This window comes from Taeniopygia guttata, chromosome 5 (assembly GCF_048771995.1).
Source record: "Taeniopygia guttata chromosome 5, bTaeGut7.mat, whole genome shotgun sequence".
Taxonomy (NCBI): Eukaryota; Metazoa; Chordata; class Aves; order Passeriformes; family Estrildidae; genus Taeniopygia; species Taeniopygia guttata.
This window is the reverse complement of record NC_133030.1, coordinates 13,555,534-13,576,901: the sequence shown is the minus strand read 5'-3', so window position 1 is coordinate 13,576,901 and position 21,368 is coordinate 13,555,534. Positions and strand designations below refer to the sequence as shown.

At 36.6% G+C, this 21,368-nt stretch overlaps 1 protein-coding gene across 6 annotated transcripts in view; it reads right to left on the bottom strand.

Annotated features, from left to right (window-relative positions):
• Positions 1-21,368, bottom strand: part of SBF2 (SET binding factor 2) — a 230,887-nt gene that overhangs the window by 22,167 nt on the left and 187,352 nt on the right. For 2 of the 6 annotated variants that reach the window (XM_030273779.4, XM_030273780.4), the window contains exons 24-32: positions 20,912-21,087; positions 19,850-19,995; positions 15,938-16,136; positions 14,151-14,347; positions 9,753-9,890; positions 8,717-8,812; positions 5,288-5,359; positions 3,029-3,213; positions 1,048-1,224 (exon numbers count right to left, since the gene is read on the bottom strand). In XM_030273779.4, the coding sequence (XP_030129639.4) occupies positions 1,048-1,224; positions 3,029-3,213; positions 5,288-5,359; positions 8,717-8,812; positions 9,753-9,890; positions 14,151-14,347; positions 15,938-16,136; positions 19,850-19,995; positions 20,912-21,087 (1,386 nt within the window). The remainder of the gene's footprint in view (positions 1-1,047; positions 1,225-3,028; positions 3,214-5,287; positions 5,360-8,716; positions 8,813-9,752; positions 9,891-14,150; positions 14,348-15,937; positions 16,137-19,849; positions 19,996-20,911; positions 21,088-21,368) is intronic. The other 4 variants (XM_030273781.4, XM_030273783.4, XM_030273784.4 and 1 more) reach the window with 3 other exon arrangements.

Genomic DNA, 21,368 nt, shown 5'->3' with positions numbered 1-21,368 from the left:
TCATTAATTCAATGATGAAATGACATTAAATTAATTTACCTGCACTTATGAACTTGCTCAACCACTCTGTGATGGAAAATGCTCACATAATGAGGAGATCAAGTCTTTTTCATGCTCTTCCAGCTTCTCCCCTTCCTGGAAACCTAGGTGGCCATCCCCAGGCAGGCAGGAGCAGCTCCTGCTCTCACCCCAGGAAGGAGCTGAGCCCCCCTTGCAGCACATTTCCATCAGGAGTGCATTTCCTGATGTGTGAGAACTGACATCTTACTCACAAGTATTTCCTCCTTAAGAAATCAGCATAATTCTATTCTGCTTTCTGTGATTAATTTGAGAAAAGTATATTCTGCAGGGGTTTCCAAACATAACAAGCAGCTGTTAAAAACCATTCACTGTAATTAAAGTGGTTTTAGATTTACAAAGAGCTGGCTTTCCCACATCCTTCTTAATTTGAATCTTGCAAAGTTTGCTCCGGTCTTGCCTTTGTTTGGTTAATATTTATGTAAAGGAACATGAGATAGGGAAATTAAGGTACAGATTCAGAGAGAAGAGAGTAACACACATACAATTCTCTCTTCCCCACAAACACTCCCCCATATTCCACAATAGATATTTGCTTGCCTTTTAGCTTGTGCATATCAAAATCCAGGGTGGGAACACATATGAAGAGTCAAATATTGGTTTTAAAATCAAAAAGCTCCTTTATTGTCCCACACCTTCTTTTTTGGATTTTAAAAGAAAAATAATTTAAAACCAAGACCATTAATTTATATAGACAGAAAACCCAGTCACCTCTCCTTGTGTGTCTGTTCCATGTTATAAATCATAAATTTTGTTATAAAAATGTCTCCCATATTTGTAAATATTATGATGGCATTAAAATAATAGTAATGCCTGTGTAATGCCAGACTAGATAGCATGCAAAGTGCTTCCAATGAGCAAAGAACAGCTGGTTAGAACACAATAGTCCTCTGTCACAAGAGCTTGGAATTTATTTTGTGTGAGCAGGACTGCATATAGATTATCAGAAGTACCTGTCAGATAAATTACCTGTGGGAACCACTCGGAGTCCCCGAGTGCTTTGAGGAATGTTGCCTCAGAGTCAGTAGGAATGGTGCTGGGAACACAAGCTCTCATCAGCTTTTTAAAGCTTGCCTTTGTCTGCCGGATGTCACTGAATTCAACAGGAACAAATTCACAATTCAAAGCAAAATCAAGTTTGAATCCCTGTATGAAAAGGACAATAGCAGATGTCATTTTAAAGGGAAGCATATTTTTCACTGACAGTCTCCTTAATCCCAAAGTCTTGCCTGCTTTATTGCTAAGTAATTAATTCCTCATGGAAAATTGGTGTAGTTAAACACCTGCCCAAGATAATTAAAAAATTACAATAAAAATCCTTGAAAAATGTACCACAATAAAGTACCCACCTATAACCATAACAGCAGAATGTACTGCACAACAGTCAGATTTTCAATAATAATTAGAATTATTCTAGCAGTAATACTGGTGAAAAACCAAAGTCCAGTGACAATCTGTTCAGTTCCTCATACACAACATAGTGTACGTCCTTTAACATTTTTAAAGCTAATCAACAATAAACAAATAAAAATGAAAATATCTGTATGGATGACATATGAAGAGTGCAGGACACATTTTGGGAGTTCAGTAAAGCAGAAAAAAGTAACCCCCACACCCAAAAAGAAGCCCCATGAGTGCAAACCAGCTGAGTCATCCAAACCATCACTGGGCATTGAGGGAGTTGTTTGGCTGAAGTACCTTGTTCAGCACAGAGCAGCAGCTGGATGGTTTTCCTAGCAGAATTCCTCATGTTTTATTTAACTTACTGCAATTTAGCAATTAGAGAGGAGGACTGAATTAAGAGAACAAGTTAGCTGAAAAAAAACCCCCACCAAAACCCAGTGGATTATGATGAAAAGGATCATATGGAGAAGATTATTAGGAAAAACAATTCTCATGTATGAAGCATCACTGAAGAGATTCATGCCAAACTTTTTGAGTTTTCTTCAGAAATTGCTTTCATTGAATTAAACTTGGCCTGCAAATAATCTTCATTAAGCTCCTTCATGGAATGCCAATTGAAAATGTAGGAAAGTGAAAGCCTGGTTTTAATTCTGTTTATATTTGGCATGGTTCAAAAATAAATTCAATAACTCAACAATGGCAAGTTGTAATAATGCACGGCAAAAGCAACTGAGGAAAGTAGCACCATTGCTTCAAAATGTTGTATATTTCTGTTTGCCTCATCAATCTATGTGATGTGATATTTAGCAGAATAAAGCAGTAGTTTCTGCTACACAGCAGTAGATGCATGACTGAACTCTTCATTTATCATTCATTAAGAAATCAAATAAATAGAAACAGTGATTATTAGTGGAAAATATTGATGCATTAAATCTATGTAACTGATGCATTATTCTGGTACAGTATGTCTCCTCCACCTCCTGATAAAACATAATTTCAGAAAAAAAAATGGATAGTGATGTGTTTTCCTACTATCAATAATGAGTTTTGGACCTTTTGTATTTCAAAAAATACATTACTATTTTATGTATGTTCACATTTTGAATAAGAAAGTAGAAAAAAACCTGTTTTCTTAATCTCAGAATGCAGAGATTAAAAAAATCTGAAAACATTTTCAGAAAACAAGTAAAACTACTAAGAATTAGAGGATAGCTGTTTTTCAAACAATTCCATCTAAAACATTAAAATCTATCAACAATATGTACAAAACTGTAGACATCATAGTCCTCCCCATGTAACCAAATCAGGAGATCTGGACTGGCCTTATTCTTATAAATTTGGCTTTATGTGAATTCAGTGCTGCCCGCAGTAATGAAGGTTTCCTTCTCTTTTAATTGCTCCCCCAGCTAAAAACATTTTTGTTTCCTTTATAACATATTTCCATGTTATCTTAAGTACCATTTACTCTTTGTAACAACATGAGAATAATTAAACTCAACCAAATAAAAACTACATTACACATTAAAAAAATTTAAACTGTCATTACCCGTAACTGAGATTTTTCTCCAAATATATAGAGGGCTGCTTGTCTTCTCAGCAGCTGGCTTTGCAGGAAGGAGCTGCTGCTGTAGGGAGGGGTGTTATCCTTCCCTGCAAGCCTTGCACCAACATCAACGAATGGAGTCTGAGTGTTGATAAATCGGTTGCTTGAACGAAGACTCGCCCATACACCTTCATAAGGATGAAGAATATTTAAAAAACACTTTGTGTGAGGCACTGGAGACCGTAATTACTGAGACATATGCTTAAATGTGTCACATGCATCCCTCACAGGACATAATTAACAGCATGTACTGGAAAGAAGTAGATTTGTAACAAAATTTGTCAAAACCATCCTACTGCATTGCTGTTTAACCTCAGACTCTCACCTAACTCTGCTTCCTACTGCAGAGAGAAGAGTTGCTGTGATATCAGTAACACTGTGATACATAAATGACAATTTGCAAATAGCAATGTCCATGTGAGTGCATGGAAATTAAATTTCTAGAGGGACAGAAATCAGGAAAGTGCAGAAATCCCAAAGCTGGCAACAAGACGAAGTGCAGTGGGATGGGCAAGCAGCAATCCCGGAATGGCATCCCACCAACAGCCAGCAGCACTCTGAGTCTGCCCAGGGCACACCCTGCTGCTGCAGCTCCACTGGCACTGCTGGGGGAAACTCCTACAGCACACAGCCATGCTCTCTTCTCAACCTGCTCGAGTAAGTTTTGGTGATTTTAACATAAGAAAGTAGCGATTTTTAATCTGATTTTAAAAATCAGATTGCCAAGGCCTGTTTAGTGCTAGAAGAAAAGACAAGCAGTAAATATTTTCCTGTTTCTTGTACCTCAATTAATAACCAGGATTTTGGGAGATTGTTTTTGTGTGTGCAATGTGAGGCATGTGAAAGGTATTGGATTCTCAGAGTATGAACAGTACTACTTGAAAATCAAATCCTTGAAAGTACACTAAATTTGGCATCCAAATGGCAGTGTGAAATTCTTTATACCAATATGCAGTAAATCAGATTATCAGAAGAGACTCTTGTCCATAAATCTGTGAAGCAAGATCTCCAAAAGAGGCACCAGAAATACCTCACAGTATTAGAAATTTAGATACCACAGGACCAACACCCACCCCTCTTCAGGAAAATCCAACAATGTGCATAGTTAACATTTCTTGCACAGAAGAAAAAAGATACAGATAACAGTAAATTCCACTGAAATAGCTCAACTAGCAAAATAATTTTATTCTATTTTTTAGAAGTAGGATTATGTTTCTATTAAAAAGTAATTCTGTACAGTAACTCTCAACAGGGACTTGTCTGTACAGCTTAGCTTGTCTGCCTGTCTGGCTGCTAGTCTGAGATGTGAGGAGATGAACTGCAGCAACTCAGAGTGGCTGGCAAGGAGTTCTGGGCAGTAACACCTCTCAAAAGCTCCCACTTCACAGCCAGCCACTTGTATAAAACACCTCAAGCAGTAAAGGAGTGTGCTTAGTACAAACTTTTATTCCATGTCTCAGCTACTACATGTGAAATAATAGAGACTTTAGCAAGCAGAAATCACAGCAAACACTTAATAAGAGAAAGAAATTCTAATTCATTTGGAATGAAAAATGCAAGCTCCAAGACCAACTGCTGTCCCCAAAGATGAAGAGCACCAAAATACAGACACACTTTGGAGCATTTCACAAATGCACTCATCATCAGCACTTGTGGTACATCAAAAGCAACAAAACTGGCTACAAGTACATGCAGATGAACATGTTTACCAGCATGGATAGCAGTTATTAAAAGACACAATTATGTTTCTATTGTACTTATGCTAGTACTTTATTTTTGTTAGCAGTATCTTATGTATTACTGTATTATTATGACTTCCTGATTTGACAGCAATCAATTTTCCCCTGTTAATTAATATTAATAATAACTATGGAAATAAATGAATTTACTAGATAATAGTGTTTCTTAGCTATTTTACTAAAGCAGTAGGAATACTAAACTCTTTCCCAGAACTGATTTTTGGCTGTTTAAATTTTTCACACAGAAAATTTTCTACATATCACTCTGTGTTACATCATTGACGCTGTGCATACAATCGGTGAAAAACCTCCAAAACATAAATCCACAACCCTGAGCTAGAACCCCCAAAATTTTGTTAATGCAGAAACAAGGCTTTCTGTCAGTATCACTTTAGAATGAATTAAGACATTGGAGCAGAAGATGGTAGAAAAGAATGGGCTTTCAGGACACAGAATACAGTACCTTGGTGGACTCTCTCCTTAGTTGCTGATTTGGAATTTGAATGAGTGAAACATTTATCTCTGTACCCAAGCACTGGCAGATAACAGTTAAGACAGAAGGAGGAGGAATGGAATGCACATTGCAGCGAAACACATTGCAGGAGAGAAGAAAAGGGTTACTTATTAATTTCCAAAGATCTAGTATATATTGCATTTCTTTACAGCACATGATTTATCAGACAGCATGAATCTCGGGCATCACAAGACAAAACATCAATCAAGCCACAAAACCAATATAAAATGGGAAGGAGGTATCCATTTATCAAACAGGAATAATTTCCATTGTCATTGCAATAGCTTCAGACATGTTGCAAAGCCACCATGTGTTTTTCCATAATTATAATACCAAAGGAAACATAATGATTAAATCATTCTGTTGAATAATTTATTGGAAGTTTCTACCCAGCTGAAAGTTAGTTTAATTTAAAATCCCAATATTAATGCCTGTTACAAAAAGCTGGTTTCGTCTAGGGACATTAAGTGTCGAATTTGATGGACCTCAAAATTAAAGCAGAATGCAAGATATTAGTTCTATACACCTACAAACATTTTAAAAAGCCTGTGTACAAGTATATAATTTAGAAAACATGTAATATCTACCACAGAAAGAAATCTTCTCTCCCCTTGCAAAAATCATCATTTTCTGTGCGAGCCTTATGTGTTTATCAGTGCATTTATCTTTGGCTCAAAACCCACATCAACATAACTGAGTCCTTTTAATACAAATATTCTATTAAATCATACTCAAAATGTTAATGTTTCCTGCTTTGGAAATAATTCTCTGAGCTGGATCTGAATTTTGAAATTATAAATATCCTAGTACTTCTCCAATAGTGGCAAAACATTGTGAGGAAACTTCTTATTCTGCTAAATTACACAGCAAATCCAGATAAGAAGTGCTGCTCTGCAGAAGCACATTATAGTTACAAAGGAAGGAGGAGGACAAGCTATGTCTTTTGAGTGAACTTAAAATTCTCATGAAAAATATTAACCAAGAAAAGGTCAAAGAATGAAAATATATTATGAAACATAAGTATTTGACCAAATATTTCAGATCAAAACCAACTTGACTGAGCTTTGGGCAGATGCTTTGTGACGATGTTCCAGATAAAGTAAAAAAATCATACTTGACATAGACACAAATATTCAGAACAACTAATGAGTGTTCAGAACAACGATGGTTTTAAAAAACTAGAACTACTGTTCACACACTGGAACATACATTCCAACTTATATTTTAAAATTATATATATTACATGGTCTGGCACAAAAAAAAATTAGAAAATGTAATTTTCTACTGGTGTGTCTTAGCTGAACCTGGCTTTTGAGCCTTGGTATGTATGATAATAAACACAAGGAAAGAAAAGAGCGGTCCAGAATCCAAACCACAAAACCACTGCTATTGTATTTTGCACAGTGTATAATCCATAGCTGCCTGATGCTTCACATGTGAAATACATCTAGCTGAGAAAAAGTAGTGAGGAACTTTGTGATAATGGATTTGAGAACAATTTTTGAGATTTTATAGATTTTATATACTGTGTATTTTTGAATTTCTTTTAAAAGACTTGTGACAGTTAATCTACAAAAACCCTAGTGTTTACTTCTCTGCAGGGAGATATTCCCTTTCTCTGTTCTCTCTTCCGCTGTCAACTTCTCACCTTCCCCAGGCCTCCCACTGTACTTGTCAAACATTCTCATGTTTCAGCAAAGCCCTCCTGTGTCCTGCTGAACTGTGAGCAGACACCTTTCAGAGACACAGGGCAGGTGTGGCAAAGATCCAGCAAGACACGAGATAACGTCCCTGCCCTCCTGATCACTGCTGAAATTCAGCCAAGGGATTCCAATGTCCAATAAAACAACACGTCTGTGACCTCATACTGCCTTTAGGCTCCTTTTTTCTTCTTTGAGTAGCAACAAACTCATCCCATCACATTTACCACGAACTCTAATCCTAGAAACCAGCAGCACTTATTTCAGTAACCCCTTTATCTTCCACCCAGCAACCAGAGAACTCCCCCTGACTCATCTGCAGCCCCTTCCCTCAGCAGCACGGGGCTGTTGGAGCTTTTGTGCTGCCCAAGGGGATGGAGCAGGACCAAAGCTGTGCTGGCAGCCACCAGCACTGCCACTGCTGCAGGCTCAGCCAGGCTGGGCACGGCACCATTTACCAGCAGCTGCAGCCACCTTACCACCCCCTCCTGCCCTCTCCAGCCCCCTCACCCACACCACCAGCTGCATTCATCTCCTGCTACAGCACAGCAACAACACAGTGAGCACAGAACATCAACACAACTCAGACAAGAAAGATGCATTTCCTGTGATTAATGCAAATGCAGAGAATTCCTATGATTAACGAAAATTCCCCAGTCTTTGGTGGTCCCATGTCCTCTCCTGCCCTTCCTCTCTTCCTTTCTGCTATAATTCTCACACCACTTCCCTATACATCCCTGAGCATTTTCCTTCCTCCCCTCCCTCTCTGTTATTCCTTCATTTCCATAATCCCATCTTTTCTGGAAGTTTTTCTCTACGAAATATTTTTATCCTTCCTCATATGAGCTGTAGGTCTTGTATCCCACAAGAAGATTTAGGCTGTAATGGACCTCAGCAGGTCAATGTAACCCTAATTTCAGAAGCTAAAAGTATCTAAAGAGAAGAAAACCAGCATTTATATGCTTAGAAATATCTGTCAAAGGAGCCTTCATGGCTGAAAGGTAATAAATCAAATATAAAGCGCTCTCTTTTATGGAATGGATTCATCCCTATTGTAACAAACCTGTATTTAAGAAATTTGTTGCACTAATTTATGTTGCACATAAAAAAAAATATCATAACTTCATCAGACTAGAAGTGTAGAAGTAGATGGAATCCCCTTAACAGAAAGACATGTTCTTGCAGAAATGACACTGATGAGCTCCTGTGTCTAGGAATAACTACCTACTACACCTGGCCATGTAACTCCCTACTACTAGAGTAAAATTATTCACAGATTACTTGTAATGTTATGAAGCATGAGCAAAGCTTCAGACACATATTGGAATGATTTGTAATTGCAGATTCTAAAGTCTATAAAATTCTTACATAAAATTATGCATTTTCAGGCCATACATAGGAAAATTAAAAATATGTATTAATCCAAAATTATTTAGAAACATAATTCCTGACCACTTAATTTTTCACTAATTCCAACATGAAACCAACTTTATTTCAATGGTAAGTAAAGAATTTGAACAGAAATTAGATAATATTGTGGACTGAGGCCAATCTAATTTCTGTCTTTCTGTTGTTTCACAGAGCAACGAATCAATAATAAGTATAATTATTTTTATTTCACTAACAGTTTTCATCATTTATTACTTCAAATAATAGACTTTGAGCTAGTCTTACTAACCTCCTCGAGCAAAGCTATTGGATAGATTTACATCCAAATGTCCTGGCACTACCTGTTTAAACACAGTGGACATTCTTGAAGCCCTCGTTTCAGTGCCTAAAGTCAGCCAAAAGAAGAATAGAAGATTAAAAAAGCTACAGTGTTAACCAGACTAATACTTAATATGACTGATAAAATGCCATTTCTCACCCAATACAGTTAATTCTTGCCAATTTTGTACTTTAGATTTAGTTTTTAACACAAATGTCTACATTGGCAACAGTATGGAGGTGTTAGATACGGCTAAGCAATCAACATATTTTACAATAAATGAAGCAAAGCACACACATTTTGGGATAGTGTTACTTTACAAGAAAAGCCACTGTTTGGCAGTATTAGGCCAATTACAACTATATAAGACAAGACAGACACAATTTCAAGTCACACAGTCCTTCCTGACACATTTGGGTTACTCTGACCTAAACCTCACCAGGTTTCATTATAAAATAACTGAAAGAAAACATGGATTAATTTCTTCATGGCTCCACCTAACCATAGCTCAAACAGTGTATTTTGAAGGAGTTTTCACTGCAAAAAGAGCTCTATTTGGAAATTACATTAGTATAAACCTATTATGAGTAGGTAAAGCATAAAGAGGTCTCTATGCCTTCCACTGCTGCTGCAGCTAAACTGTGTCATCTGTTCTGATCTTCCAACCTTGTACTTTCTCATTATACAAAACAGAGCAGATAATGCCTCATTATATATAATAGAGCAGATTTTGCATCCTTTAAAATCTGGTAGTCTTTTATTCAATATGCAGTTTCTACTTCATTAGTTATAAAATACTTTACTGCCAGATTAATACTGAAAATATTTCAGGAAAGACTATAAGCCTCCTTTACACAGAAAAACATTCACTGAAACTAAGAGTGAACAGGCTGCCTGGAAAGCCTAACAATAATGAAACAACAGAATTGATATGGAACATTGAACTAGCAGCAAATCAAAGTCATTCAGCTTAGCCAGAGAAAAGCTCTGTACAAAGCAATTTTACCTGGAGACAGAGCAATGGTGGGGCTGACAGTGAGGGTATTGCTGCCATTCCTTTTGCAGTGGACGGATATCACATTCAGCAAGGCTTGAAGGTATTTCTCCTGCTCTATACTGCTTGAAGATTCTAGAGAAGTGGGGGCTAAAGTCACAAGAAGAATGGAATACATTAAAAAAGAAAACCACAATTTGTAAATACACAGAATAAAAGGCTTACTGTGTAAAGCAGAGCATTGAAAATGTCCTAGTTTGTCTGTCAAGAGTTCAAAAAGTCTCTCCTTTGATGACAAGCTGTTCATCACCTGGCTGCACAGTGGGATCCAGCAAGGCTCTCTTGCATTCCACAGAAAGCTGAACTTCTGAAACTTTTACCTCATGGTCATTACGTAAAACATTCATCACTAGCCATTATACCATCAGCACAAACTGAAGACCATGCTGCTTTCCCTTCACTCTCCAAACAAAAAGTTACATTTCTAAGTTTGTGCTACTGTCAGCAAAATGTGCAGTGAACACACAACTGTTTCTTTTACAAAAGTAAGTTAAAACCATACTCAGTCAGCTCTTCTTCATTCCAGAAAAGGAAGGTTACTTACCTGTACTTGGAGGTTCCTTGGGATACAGTGCCCATTAAGAAAGTTAAGAAACCATTAACAAAACACAGAACCCTCAAAAATAAGAAAAACAAATAATCCCAACCATTGTGGGATCCCAACCATGAGCTCCACCCACTGTGTCCAGGTGCAAGGACCTAAGGAAAGGAGATGAAGCTCAGGCCCTGGGCCATAGCATGATGACAAAATAGTGTTCAATATCAATGAGTGTTCAGTATCAATGAGTCAGTTTATATTTTTTCAAATACCAAACAAAATTTTTGGAATTCCAGTTTATTGCAGCCACCTTTGGACTGACTATAGGGCAAAAGTTTCATAGCTGCTTAAACCATGACTTGCTATCTTGCTCACAAGAGCCAACGTTTGGAATAACAGACAAAGAATTTGATTGAGCACATTTTGACAAAACACAATGGTAATTTGTAAACAGTTTTCTCCAATGATGATCCAATCAGATTCTATGCTGGAGACTAATAGACAGTAAGCTAATTAGCTGGAGGTGGCAAAAGAAATTTCAAAATAGAAGTTAGTATCTGAATTGAAAGTACAATTACAATGTTATGATGTTTCCTGCAGGATACATCATGCTGTTTCTTTCTGACCAAGTAGAAAAAGCCTGAGCAGGAATATTATTTTCTCTTCCACTCCTAAGCAGGATTTACACATCCTGATATCTACTGGAATGAATTCTGGGTCCCCTAGCCCTTGAAATAATACTACAAGAAGTCAATTTAGGTCTTAACAATTTAGTTAAATTAAAAGAAATGAGCTGTCTAAATGAAAGGATAATGTCTATACCACTTGCACTCACAAAGGTTTATTTTGTGAAGAATATTGTGTGTGTTTTAGAAAACAGCTTGACTTACATCAAAGTCTGTCATTGAACCAAGCACAATCCAGAATTAAAGACAGAGGGCAAAAATGTCCTTGTGATGGTTCAGAGATGGAAAATTTGTCCCTTCATCCTTCCCACAACTCACCCCATCACAGCAGCATACAGAGGTGACTCAAAGCATTGACCCCTACCAGCACAGGGATTCCCATGAAACCACCACCTTTTAATGTCCTGTATCACACGTGAAGGTCACCACAGCAACATGGATTTAAACAAAAGATGGGGAATGGAGATCCCGGTAGCAATTTTATCCCACTTAATTTTGATTCTATCTATCTCAGGAAAGAAATGCATTGCTCATCCCTGTAATGCTAATATGTGCTTTATATGCCTGGTCACAGGTTGCTCCATCTTTATCTTTCAAGTCCTAATACAATCAGTAACTCAGCCTGAACCAAGATAACTGTTTTCTTGGATAGTGTTACTACATCCAAGAAACATAAATGATCTTACCATAGGGTAGCTGACCAATAAATGCTAATTTAGGTGTAGAATGTCATATTTAGAACTACAGTGCTCTGCAACAAAAATCCCAGAGAGGTCAAAGTAATTCAGAAACCAACTTGCAGGTTTCAAAGGACCTATATACTCTCCATTTCATCTCTGAACATCTGTTAATAATTTTTTTTTTTTGGACAGACGTTAGAAAACACAATTCTGTTGCAGTTTGGTTCCACACAGAAATTAAGTACTGTGCATAATTTCCCTAAAAATATGTTCTGTGCTTCTTATATAACACATTGACCTCCAACTATGCTCTGAAAACTTGCGTAATACAGCACGTAACAGGAAATCACAAAAATGTTCACTAAGTTCCAGCAGGCCCTCCTTGTTTCTCTGTATCAATCCAGAACCAATAAAAATCTACTCCTATTTAGGAAAGAATGAATTTGTCAACTTGAATTTAACTTCAGATTATCTTTCTCCTCTTAGTTTGCTTCACAGTGCCTTTTTCATTATAGACTTTCCTTCACTGCACACAATTCCTGCTGAGGCAGCTGTGTACAACTACCTTTGCTGATCAGTTTTGTTTCAACAAGCTACAACTTCATTAAGAATAAGATAAACACCCTAGAAATATTCTCCATTTTCTTCACACTTTAAAAGGAGCAGCAACTCCAGAAGCAAGTATCTGTCAGACACAGTTACTGTCAATCCATTTATCTACTCTGTAATATTCTGGTGGACATATGGCAATATAAAAGGCAATACATAGCCTTTATAAAAAAATAAGAAATCATCAGAAAACTACTACAGAAAACATGAAAGTGTTTGTCTTTACATAATTTTGAGATTAGTTCTGCAGATTTTTTTCATATTCTCTATTTGTACCAGGTTAAAGATGCCCCATCTGTATTTCAGCCACGACAATCAGTATTAAATCAGTTGAAGATAGACACTTGAATTGCCATGCCTGGGATTCACACCATAAGGATGTGGAAACACTGGTGTAGCCATTAGCTTTGGCAGCTGCTGTGTCAACTATTGATGGTACTTCACTCATTCATTTTATTAATCCTTTCAACAAAAACACATTATATCAATTTCAGTTCATTGCCTTCATTGCTCATCACTCCAATTAAAAAATACTCCCACAAAATACTGAAGAGATACAGTCAATCAGTGTTATAGCAATGAATATTCAGCAGATAATTAGTGATTCACAAATTAGCCTTAATAGTCAGCCCAGACAGTCTAACATTAAAAACATTTTTCCAATATCTTTGAAGTAATGAGATTTTAAAGGTGCATTTGATACACACAAAACCCCAACATGTAAAATTACCCTTAAAACTAAGAAAAACATGTTTTTCATAAAGGTATTCTGTGAGGGAAAAATTATGGAGGACTATGCAAAAAGTATTTAAATCATAATCTTCAAATTACTTTTATGGCACTTGTACATGAGTGTACAGTATGCTTCTTATAGGTTTTGAAAAATTCTATAGCACACACTTGAATAGAGTCAAAACTTTTAGTTGCATTTTAGCCATTACTGGGGAAAAATGCAAACATAAACAGGACTTAAGGATCTCTTTGATACCTTAATGAGTTTCTGGTGCTTCAATTTGACCTCACATTTCCTTTTCCTCCAAAAAGAAAAATTATGGCCTAATTCTGGAATAATTTCTAAACAACTATCAGTTTGATTAAAGAAAATACTGACTCATTCTTGGCATGAAGTTAACTGTGAAAAAGCTATTAGCATGAGATGGAAATCCAGACAGTCAGAAGTATCCTAAACACTGCCTGTGGATGATGGAAGTCAACAAATGTTATTTCCAAAATTAATGTTATCCTAATATTATACCTATTGTAAATGCAGGCGAACCCAATGAGAAGAAATGACGATGTCTGACTCAATTGAGAAGGCTGAATCATTTCTTTATTATAACTATGCTAAAATACATTAATATGCTATATAAAAGGAGGATACTAAAACTACACAGGTGGACTGGATTGACCATCAGGCTCAAACAATCCTCACCAGAATCCAATCAAGCAATCACTCCAGGTGAACAATTCTCCAAACACATTCCACATAGGAAAAACAAGGAGCAGAAATAGAAATTGTTTTTTCTTTCATTTCTCTCTGTGCACCTCTATGAAGAATCTTGAGAGGGAGAGAAATGTGCTTGCCACATATACCCTTCTGAAAAACTAACTATTCTGATATATCTTGTGCTGGTCCAATCTCAGTCCAAATTATTCACTCACATTTTTTGAACTGCTTTCACAGCATTCAGGATTTTGACACACAGTAACTAATAATATCAGATAACCACTTCTACCCTGAGACTTCTGATTCAATTGAATCACTGATTTTCCTCTGGCAAAATCAGCATTTCCACGTGAGATTCCTTCTACAGAGAGCCTGGCTGCATCAACTCACCCGTGGGATGTGTGTTCTGGGATTTGAAGAGGCCCACCACACTTTTTCCATGGAAGCCCCCAGACCTGAGGAGCAGAGTGCTGTTCTTCGTGTTCTTCCAGCAGACCACGGGCAGGCGGTTGTGGCGGTAGCAGCGAGCCACTCTCTGCAGGCTGCTGTCCTGCACAGACTGAGGCACCACCAGCAGCCCAGGATAGCTGCATCGACAGCAAAGGGAAAAAAAAATAAAAATTGAACAATTAAAAGTGCTTTTGGCGAGGAAAAAACAAATTCCTGAAATTACAAGCTGAAAACACATCTTAATGAAATACACCTTAATTGTTAGAATTGCTTTTATTTTTAAAGTAATTTTTAGTCCAAGCCTAGCAGATATATTAATTTAAGCAAACTGCATTTTAAATAGAAATTGAATTATGAAAAAATTGTAAGACTATCATTACTAATCACTTTCCATTTAAGGTTACATTTTATTTGGTAGTATTTTTCCTGTTAGCACATCTCTTATCTAGCCCTATAATGAAGTCATATTTTTATGCCTGACAGAAAACAGAATTTTGAGGTACACAAATGATGCAGTAGTTCCATTTTGGCAATTGTATATGAAATATGAGAACTGAAAGGAAAGAATGCTAGATTGCCTAAAGTATTGCAATGAAGACAATAGTCTTTCGTTTATGGAAAAATATTTAAATTTTATAGCTGGAGTCCTTGCAATAGAGTGCCTGACACTGCATTTTTGTGTTCTGTTAAAAAACTGCAATGCACTGAGAGATTACGAAATTCACTGATATAATACCTTTAAAGATAGAAAACACAGCAAGATGGTAGTTTTATTTATGTTAGCAAAAGAAGGATTCAAGCAATATGAAAAATGATTTTCTATCGCCTCCAAAAAGTCGAAAAATCAACTTAAGTGCCAATTTCATATGTTAAGAAGAGACTAAGATGAGGGACAAGAAACAGCTGTTGCTTACTAAATAACTTATTCCCTCTACAAGATACGCAATTTCTGCAAATTCAATTCTTGGACATTTATTCAACTGCCCTCAGACAAAATAAATGTACATGGTATTTATGGTCTACACAGCAACCACAGTAATATAGTAGTAGGTAAATATTTATATCCTATGATTTGTAATTATTTCAGATAGGAAATATATTTTGAAAAAAAAAAAAAGAAGCCTAAAGAATATTAAAAACTCATGGTTTTAGGGGAGGAAAGGGATGCCTGCATAATGTTCAAAGCATAATGAAAACGGACAGATCTCATGCGTTCCTCTGCATTGCACTCCATGGTCACTAAACAAAACCAGTACTCTAGACAAGTCAGAAAACAAGATAGGATCTAGTATATTCCTTCTGTGCCCTTCTTCCTGACAATTCCATTGTCCATAATGAAAGCAATGACCAGCCTAAACTGGCTCTAGAGAATGCAAATGTCTTCTGATATGACTCATGCAGATAGGCTTTTGTATTAAAAGGCATTTTTGTGGGCAGTGTCAGCAAACTACATCAGCTTTCACAACAATAAAAAAGGACTTGGTAACACTGATGTGCTAAAACACAGCATGTGACTTTCAGCACATGACAAACTTTTAAAGTAAATACTTTCATGAAGTCAACTCTAACTCATACTTTTTAATTTGAAGAAAAAAATTATTTAGAATTGCTTCTGAAGCTTGCTTTTTTATTCAGGAACAGAAGAGATTCTAAATGCAAATCCATTAATGCAGATATATGTACATGTGTCTCTAATTTCAGCTACTTCAGTGGATTGACAAACTCACCTCCTGCAAAGGGAATACATCCTGTTCAGTGCAGTTATTCTCAAGTATTCTGTTTTGGAGCGAGAAGAATTCGTGTTGATGGTCCCCAGCCCCAGTCGCTGATAGTCCCTGAAGCAGGCTCTTTCCACTAACTGCTCCATGGTTGATTTTTCTGATGCTTTCAGGGTACCACTGGTGTGCAGCTCGCTGTCATCTGAAACTAAAGGGAATCATCTTACTGGGGAGGCCACAGTTACACAGCAAACAATGCTACTTTCTTCCAAACAAGTTTGTGCTGCTCTCAGTGATGAATGGCAAGGTCCAGGACATGCACACCACAGCTTATTGGATTTATAAACACTAAAATAATATTTTAGTCAGCAAACCTGACTATAGCAGCAGGCTACCTACTGTGCTTGTGACTGGCATGGCTGACATCTCTCAAGCTAAAATCCTAGGGAACATCATCTCACATATTCATTTGAAGACAGATAATCTTTCTTTACCAATTTACAAATTCTTAAGAGATTCATTACACGTTCAAGGCAAAAATGAACGACACAATTTTTTAAAAAAAACTATCTTCAGAAGGCTTCAAATGTTTCATGCTGTAATTTCACAAGAGATGACTGTTGGGTTCTGAATGTCTCAGTATCAGTATCAAGCAGCAGCTTTCTTCAGCCGTGCATATCAGCTGCCCTCTCCAAAGCAGTTTTTTATCTCTCATGGTTGAAGTTTTTTCTATGTCACAAGTTCAAACTACTCTGAAATTCAAGTCAAGCAAGGTCTTGGTACAAAACCTGCCACCTGCCTATTAGTGACACTTTCAACCATTTCCAAATACTTCTGAGAGCAGATTTACTGCTCACAGCAGGTATCAGTTACTTGCTACCACCTCAAGCATTGAAATATGTGCCTATGAGATGTATTTCTTCATGGATGAGGCACTGAAAAGTATATGAGGATTTAAACTTAAAACAGGACTTCATAAAACTGGAATTTAAACTTATTTAGAAAATAAAAATTATTATATAATTAACACTTTACTGGCAGTAGACAACATTCAGAATTTACAGAAGTAGTACCTCTATGATTTTTTTTCCTGTGCATCTTTAGCATAAAAGCTAAATGAAAAATTTTCTTTGCCCTTTCAGCTAAAGAAAAAAAAATTCTCTATTTGATCTAAATAATAAAGTTGAACACTCTGGATCTCTCCTCTTTTTCCTCTTTTTTCATATTTGTCATGGTAAAAAGAAGCCACACAACATCTGAAGTATGAAGTGCACTAATGAGAAACGAATTTAAATGAACTTTAGAAATAATTCTTTTGCGTCATACAAAATCCTCGTATTTAACAGTTTTGAATGGAAAGCTATAATTGACTCTAGATGAGGGTGCACTTTGTGAAATATTTTTTCCTAAATGGATTTGTCTCCCATGAAAGCAGGTACATTGGTGATTAGACTTTGCAAAACAGTCTCCTGTGCATAAAAAGCTAAACATAAGAGCTCCTATCCATGTCCTTGAACTGAAGAGGGAGATGAAGACATTTTGTTGTCTGAAGTCTAATGATATTTATTTGATTTTGAAAAACTAAGAACTAATCCCTTTGTTTTACTGTTCTTGAGATATAACTGTTTTCTAAAGAAGGTTTTACAGTCTCTTTTTTTATTGAACACACCCATGTGACCATAAGAAGAAGGATTTACTAATAATTGAGATATTCTAAACTCTGAAAACAAAGAGATGAGGAATTTGAGGGAAATCAGATGGTTATTGGCAACAACTAATAACTACAGTACTGTGCCCAGTTTTCAAAATCACACTGCAAGTTATATGTGGGCTACCTAAAGAAGCCTGAGAAAAGAGCAATGAAGAGGATTGAAATCCATCAAGACTAACGAAGAAAGAACTGAAAGAACTGCATAGATTTAACACTGAGAAGACAGCAGAAAAATAATACAATAGGTCATAAATACATTATGCATTGCAATCAGAATGACAGCAATCATGTCTTCTATCTGTATATAGTGGCAGAGTGAGAAATGAAGGGTTTAAATAGCAGCAAGATGATGTTTAGTCCTGAATCTCAGAAAATTGTTTTCTCCAGCATTACGGATGGTTTCAGTATTAGTATGAGCTGCCTGGAGTTGTGGAACCTTTACCTGTGAAAGCTTTTAAGAAGTAGTCAGGCAAACACCTATGAGGAACAGACTGCAGCATGTTGATCTTGCCTTGGGGCAAAGAGTTGGACTACTTCACCTCCTTAAGTTCCTTCCAGCCTTATCTCTAACATTTCTTTTTTAAGTGCATCACTTGCTGTAGATAGTTTATTGTTGGCAGAGCTGCACAGTTTCCTATACTTCAGTTTCTGAGACTTGCAAACAAGTCAAAAACAAAGCCAAAGCCACAGCAGTCAATATAAAAGGAATTGCAGTGATTACTGCCTGTGGCTCTCTGCACTCTGTCTGGAGCAGAGTCATTGCTGCTGACAGCTCCCTGCCCCTGATGTGCCAGTGCTGCATGGAGAGAAAAGCAAACTCAGCCTTTGGTCACCTTAACGCATTCCCAGCCAAGACACCTGGAAAGCAGCAGGCCTAGAGACTCACAAGGTATACTTTTAGGGTTTTTTTTAGGGAAGGAAAAAAGCTTATACAGCACTTGTGTTCATGGAAGAATATTGTTGTTTTGTGTATCAGCAATGCAAAAACTCTGTAAACTTCTTCATCATCAGGAGACTATGAATACATAGGTTTGCTTGTGCTTGGTGTCTCTGGGTGAAGGACACAAAACCACCCCAAAATCACCTAGGACAGCTTAGCCTGCAGAATTGTTTCTGACCCAAAGAACAAGTAACATCAGAGCACATGGTAACCCAGCACTTCAGGAAGATGCTTGAAATACAATTAAGAACGTAATTTTTCAGCACTCTAAAGACACTGTGATTTCCAAAGCTTTCTTTTTAACAATTTCTTATCACTTCATCTGGAATGAAAGAAGAGAAACAGTATTTTGAAGCTTGCCTGGAATGGCTTTCTTCCATTTCAGAGAGAGTAGAGGCTTCAGTCCTGCTTTACACAACTTTCATACATCTGTTCTTAAGTCACATGAGCTGCCTTGCCCAGTGACTAAATATTAAACAGCAAAATACAGCTTGTTTGATGTTTGAAAAAAAATTATCAGTATTTGAAGAACACTTTATTATCTGAGATGCCTATGGTTTTTTTAAAAGACGGAATGCTTTGACAAAACAACACCTGTTTATGTACAGGAGAATCTGGTTCCCTCTAGTGGTTTATTATAAATTAGCAGTGGTCCAGATAAGGATATACAGACAGCAGCATATGGGAGGAAAGGAGGCTTTTTGGGGAAAGCCAAACTCCACACCATCATACAAATTGCACAAAATGCACAAACCTCTTTCTACCTTCTACCCCAAAATAATGTCAACCAAAAATACGGGAAGTGGTGTTTTCAGTAGTAACGAGTTCTGCTGCTTTCAGAAATCATTTCTCAGTTCCACATCTACAACAGTCCCCAATTTGCTCATTCTTGCACCTCACCAGTTACTGCTTCCTCATCAGAGGCTAGCTGCAGATGTCAGATGTCTAGAGATAAATGGAAGCTGCAGCATGCTTCTGTGCTGTTTCATCTCCACTAGCATGATGTAAAAATGATCTAAGAGCTATAGCTAAATAGTTTGATCATTAAAAAACAACCTAGTATTTTTCTGTATCATTGAATTAAGTCAGCTTCCTCTTCTCATTGCAAAAGAAAACACTCATTAAACACACGGATTTGAAACCCTTCTCTTTCCTGTCTAGGAAAACCCTTCAACTTCTTGTTGAAGGTATTTCTCATTCAATACACCAGAATGGCAGAACAACAGGACACATTTATTAACCAGCATGGATAAAAAAGTCACACTCTTACCAGAGATATCATCCTCTTCATTCCAGCCAGGCCGATTCCCTCTTTCCTCCACTATGGTGCCTGTTTTCTTCTTCAGTAAGTACTGGCGCCCAATTGTCATCTTCCCAGCACGTTTTGCTCCCTTCACAATGCTTTTGGAGAAGGTACTGTAAATCCAAAACAACAAAAGCATTTATCTGATTCTGCCTGATAGCATTCACAGATTTCTAGTGCAAATAGAATGGATTTAATAATCTTTCACTTAATACAATAACTATAAACTTCAGAAAAATTGTTTCCTACATTAACTTTTAAACAAAAATTTTATTACTTTGAGATAAATTAGTATCTTTTTTTTTCCTACTGGTAATGAATAAGCAGGTATCTTCCTTTAGGTGGTTTTTTTTTTTTTTGTTTTTTTTTTTTTTTTTTTTTTTTTTACTAGTAATGTGATAAATCTAGAAAGTTGCCGAAGTAAAATCAGGAAAGACAGAAATTACCTTTAAATTTTAAGATTTCATGACTAGCTTGGGATTCTATTTCCTGTGTCAACAACGCACTAATCAGCAGATAATCACAGGAGCTACCACTCTAGAATAGACTAATGATGCAGCTAGTCCAGTAAAAACTAACATGCAACAAAATTTGAAAGACGACCCAAAACTCAAACTCTAAATTAAAAACCAGTAGGAGAAATGCACAGGGTAAAATTAATCCTAATCCACACTAGACTGTAAGTGGCTAGGCTACTAATTACAAAGTAACACACAATTAATTTTTTTTCCACGTTGAGGTTGCATAGCTCAAGATGCTACTTCTATTTAGTGTGTTAGGTTCTTGTACAAATCTACTGCAGCCAGAAAATTCAGAAAAATAACGTAATTCTTACCCCAAATAAACATCTGTATCCTACTAATCTATCTCTTACTCAGGAAATACAAAGAGATGCAAAATAGTAATCACTTATTTTGACATGACCTCCACTTGTGCAGAGCTTTCAGGTTGTTCAGTGTGTAAGGATAATACAAGACAAGAACATCAGTTAAAAAAAAAAAAAAAAAAAAAAAGGAAGAAAGGCTGTACCGGAATGAAGTGTTCTTCTCTTTCTGTTTTGGGAGAATTATCTGTGGTGCTGTTTGCCCAGCTGCAAAGGCAAAAGTGCTGAAGATGGACTGAGGGTAACGGAACTTCATCAATTGCTTCTTAAATATTTCCACCACTTCAGGACTGACTTCTTCATCAAATGCTACTTTAATTAACTGTGCATTAAAGACATGACATGTTAGAAACTGGAAAACAATCTGAGAATTTCAGAAATTGAAAGATTCTAAAATATAGTAGCAAAATTCCCATACTTTCACAATATTATGCCCTTCAGAAAATACAAATACATGTACATATGTCTCATTTATTTTGATGGCTATTATGCATTTTAATAATTATTTCCTTTTTTAAATTTATGTCCTAATACTAAGGTATCTTCACTAGGCAGTATCTGGAATTCTCATAAGATCAAATACAAAATATTTTGGTAAATCCA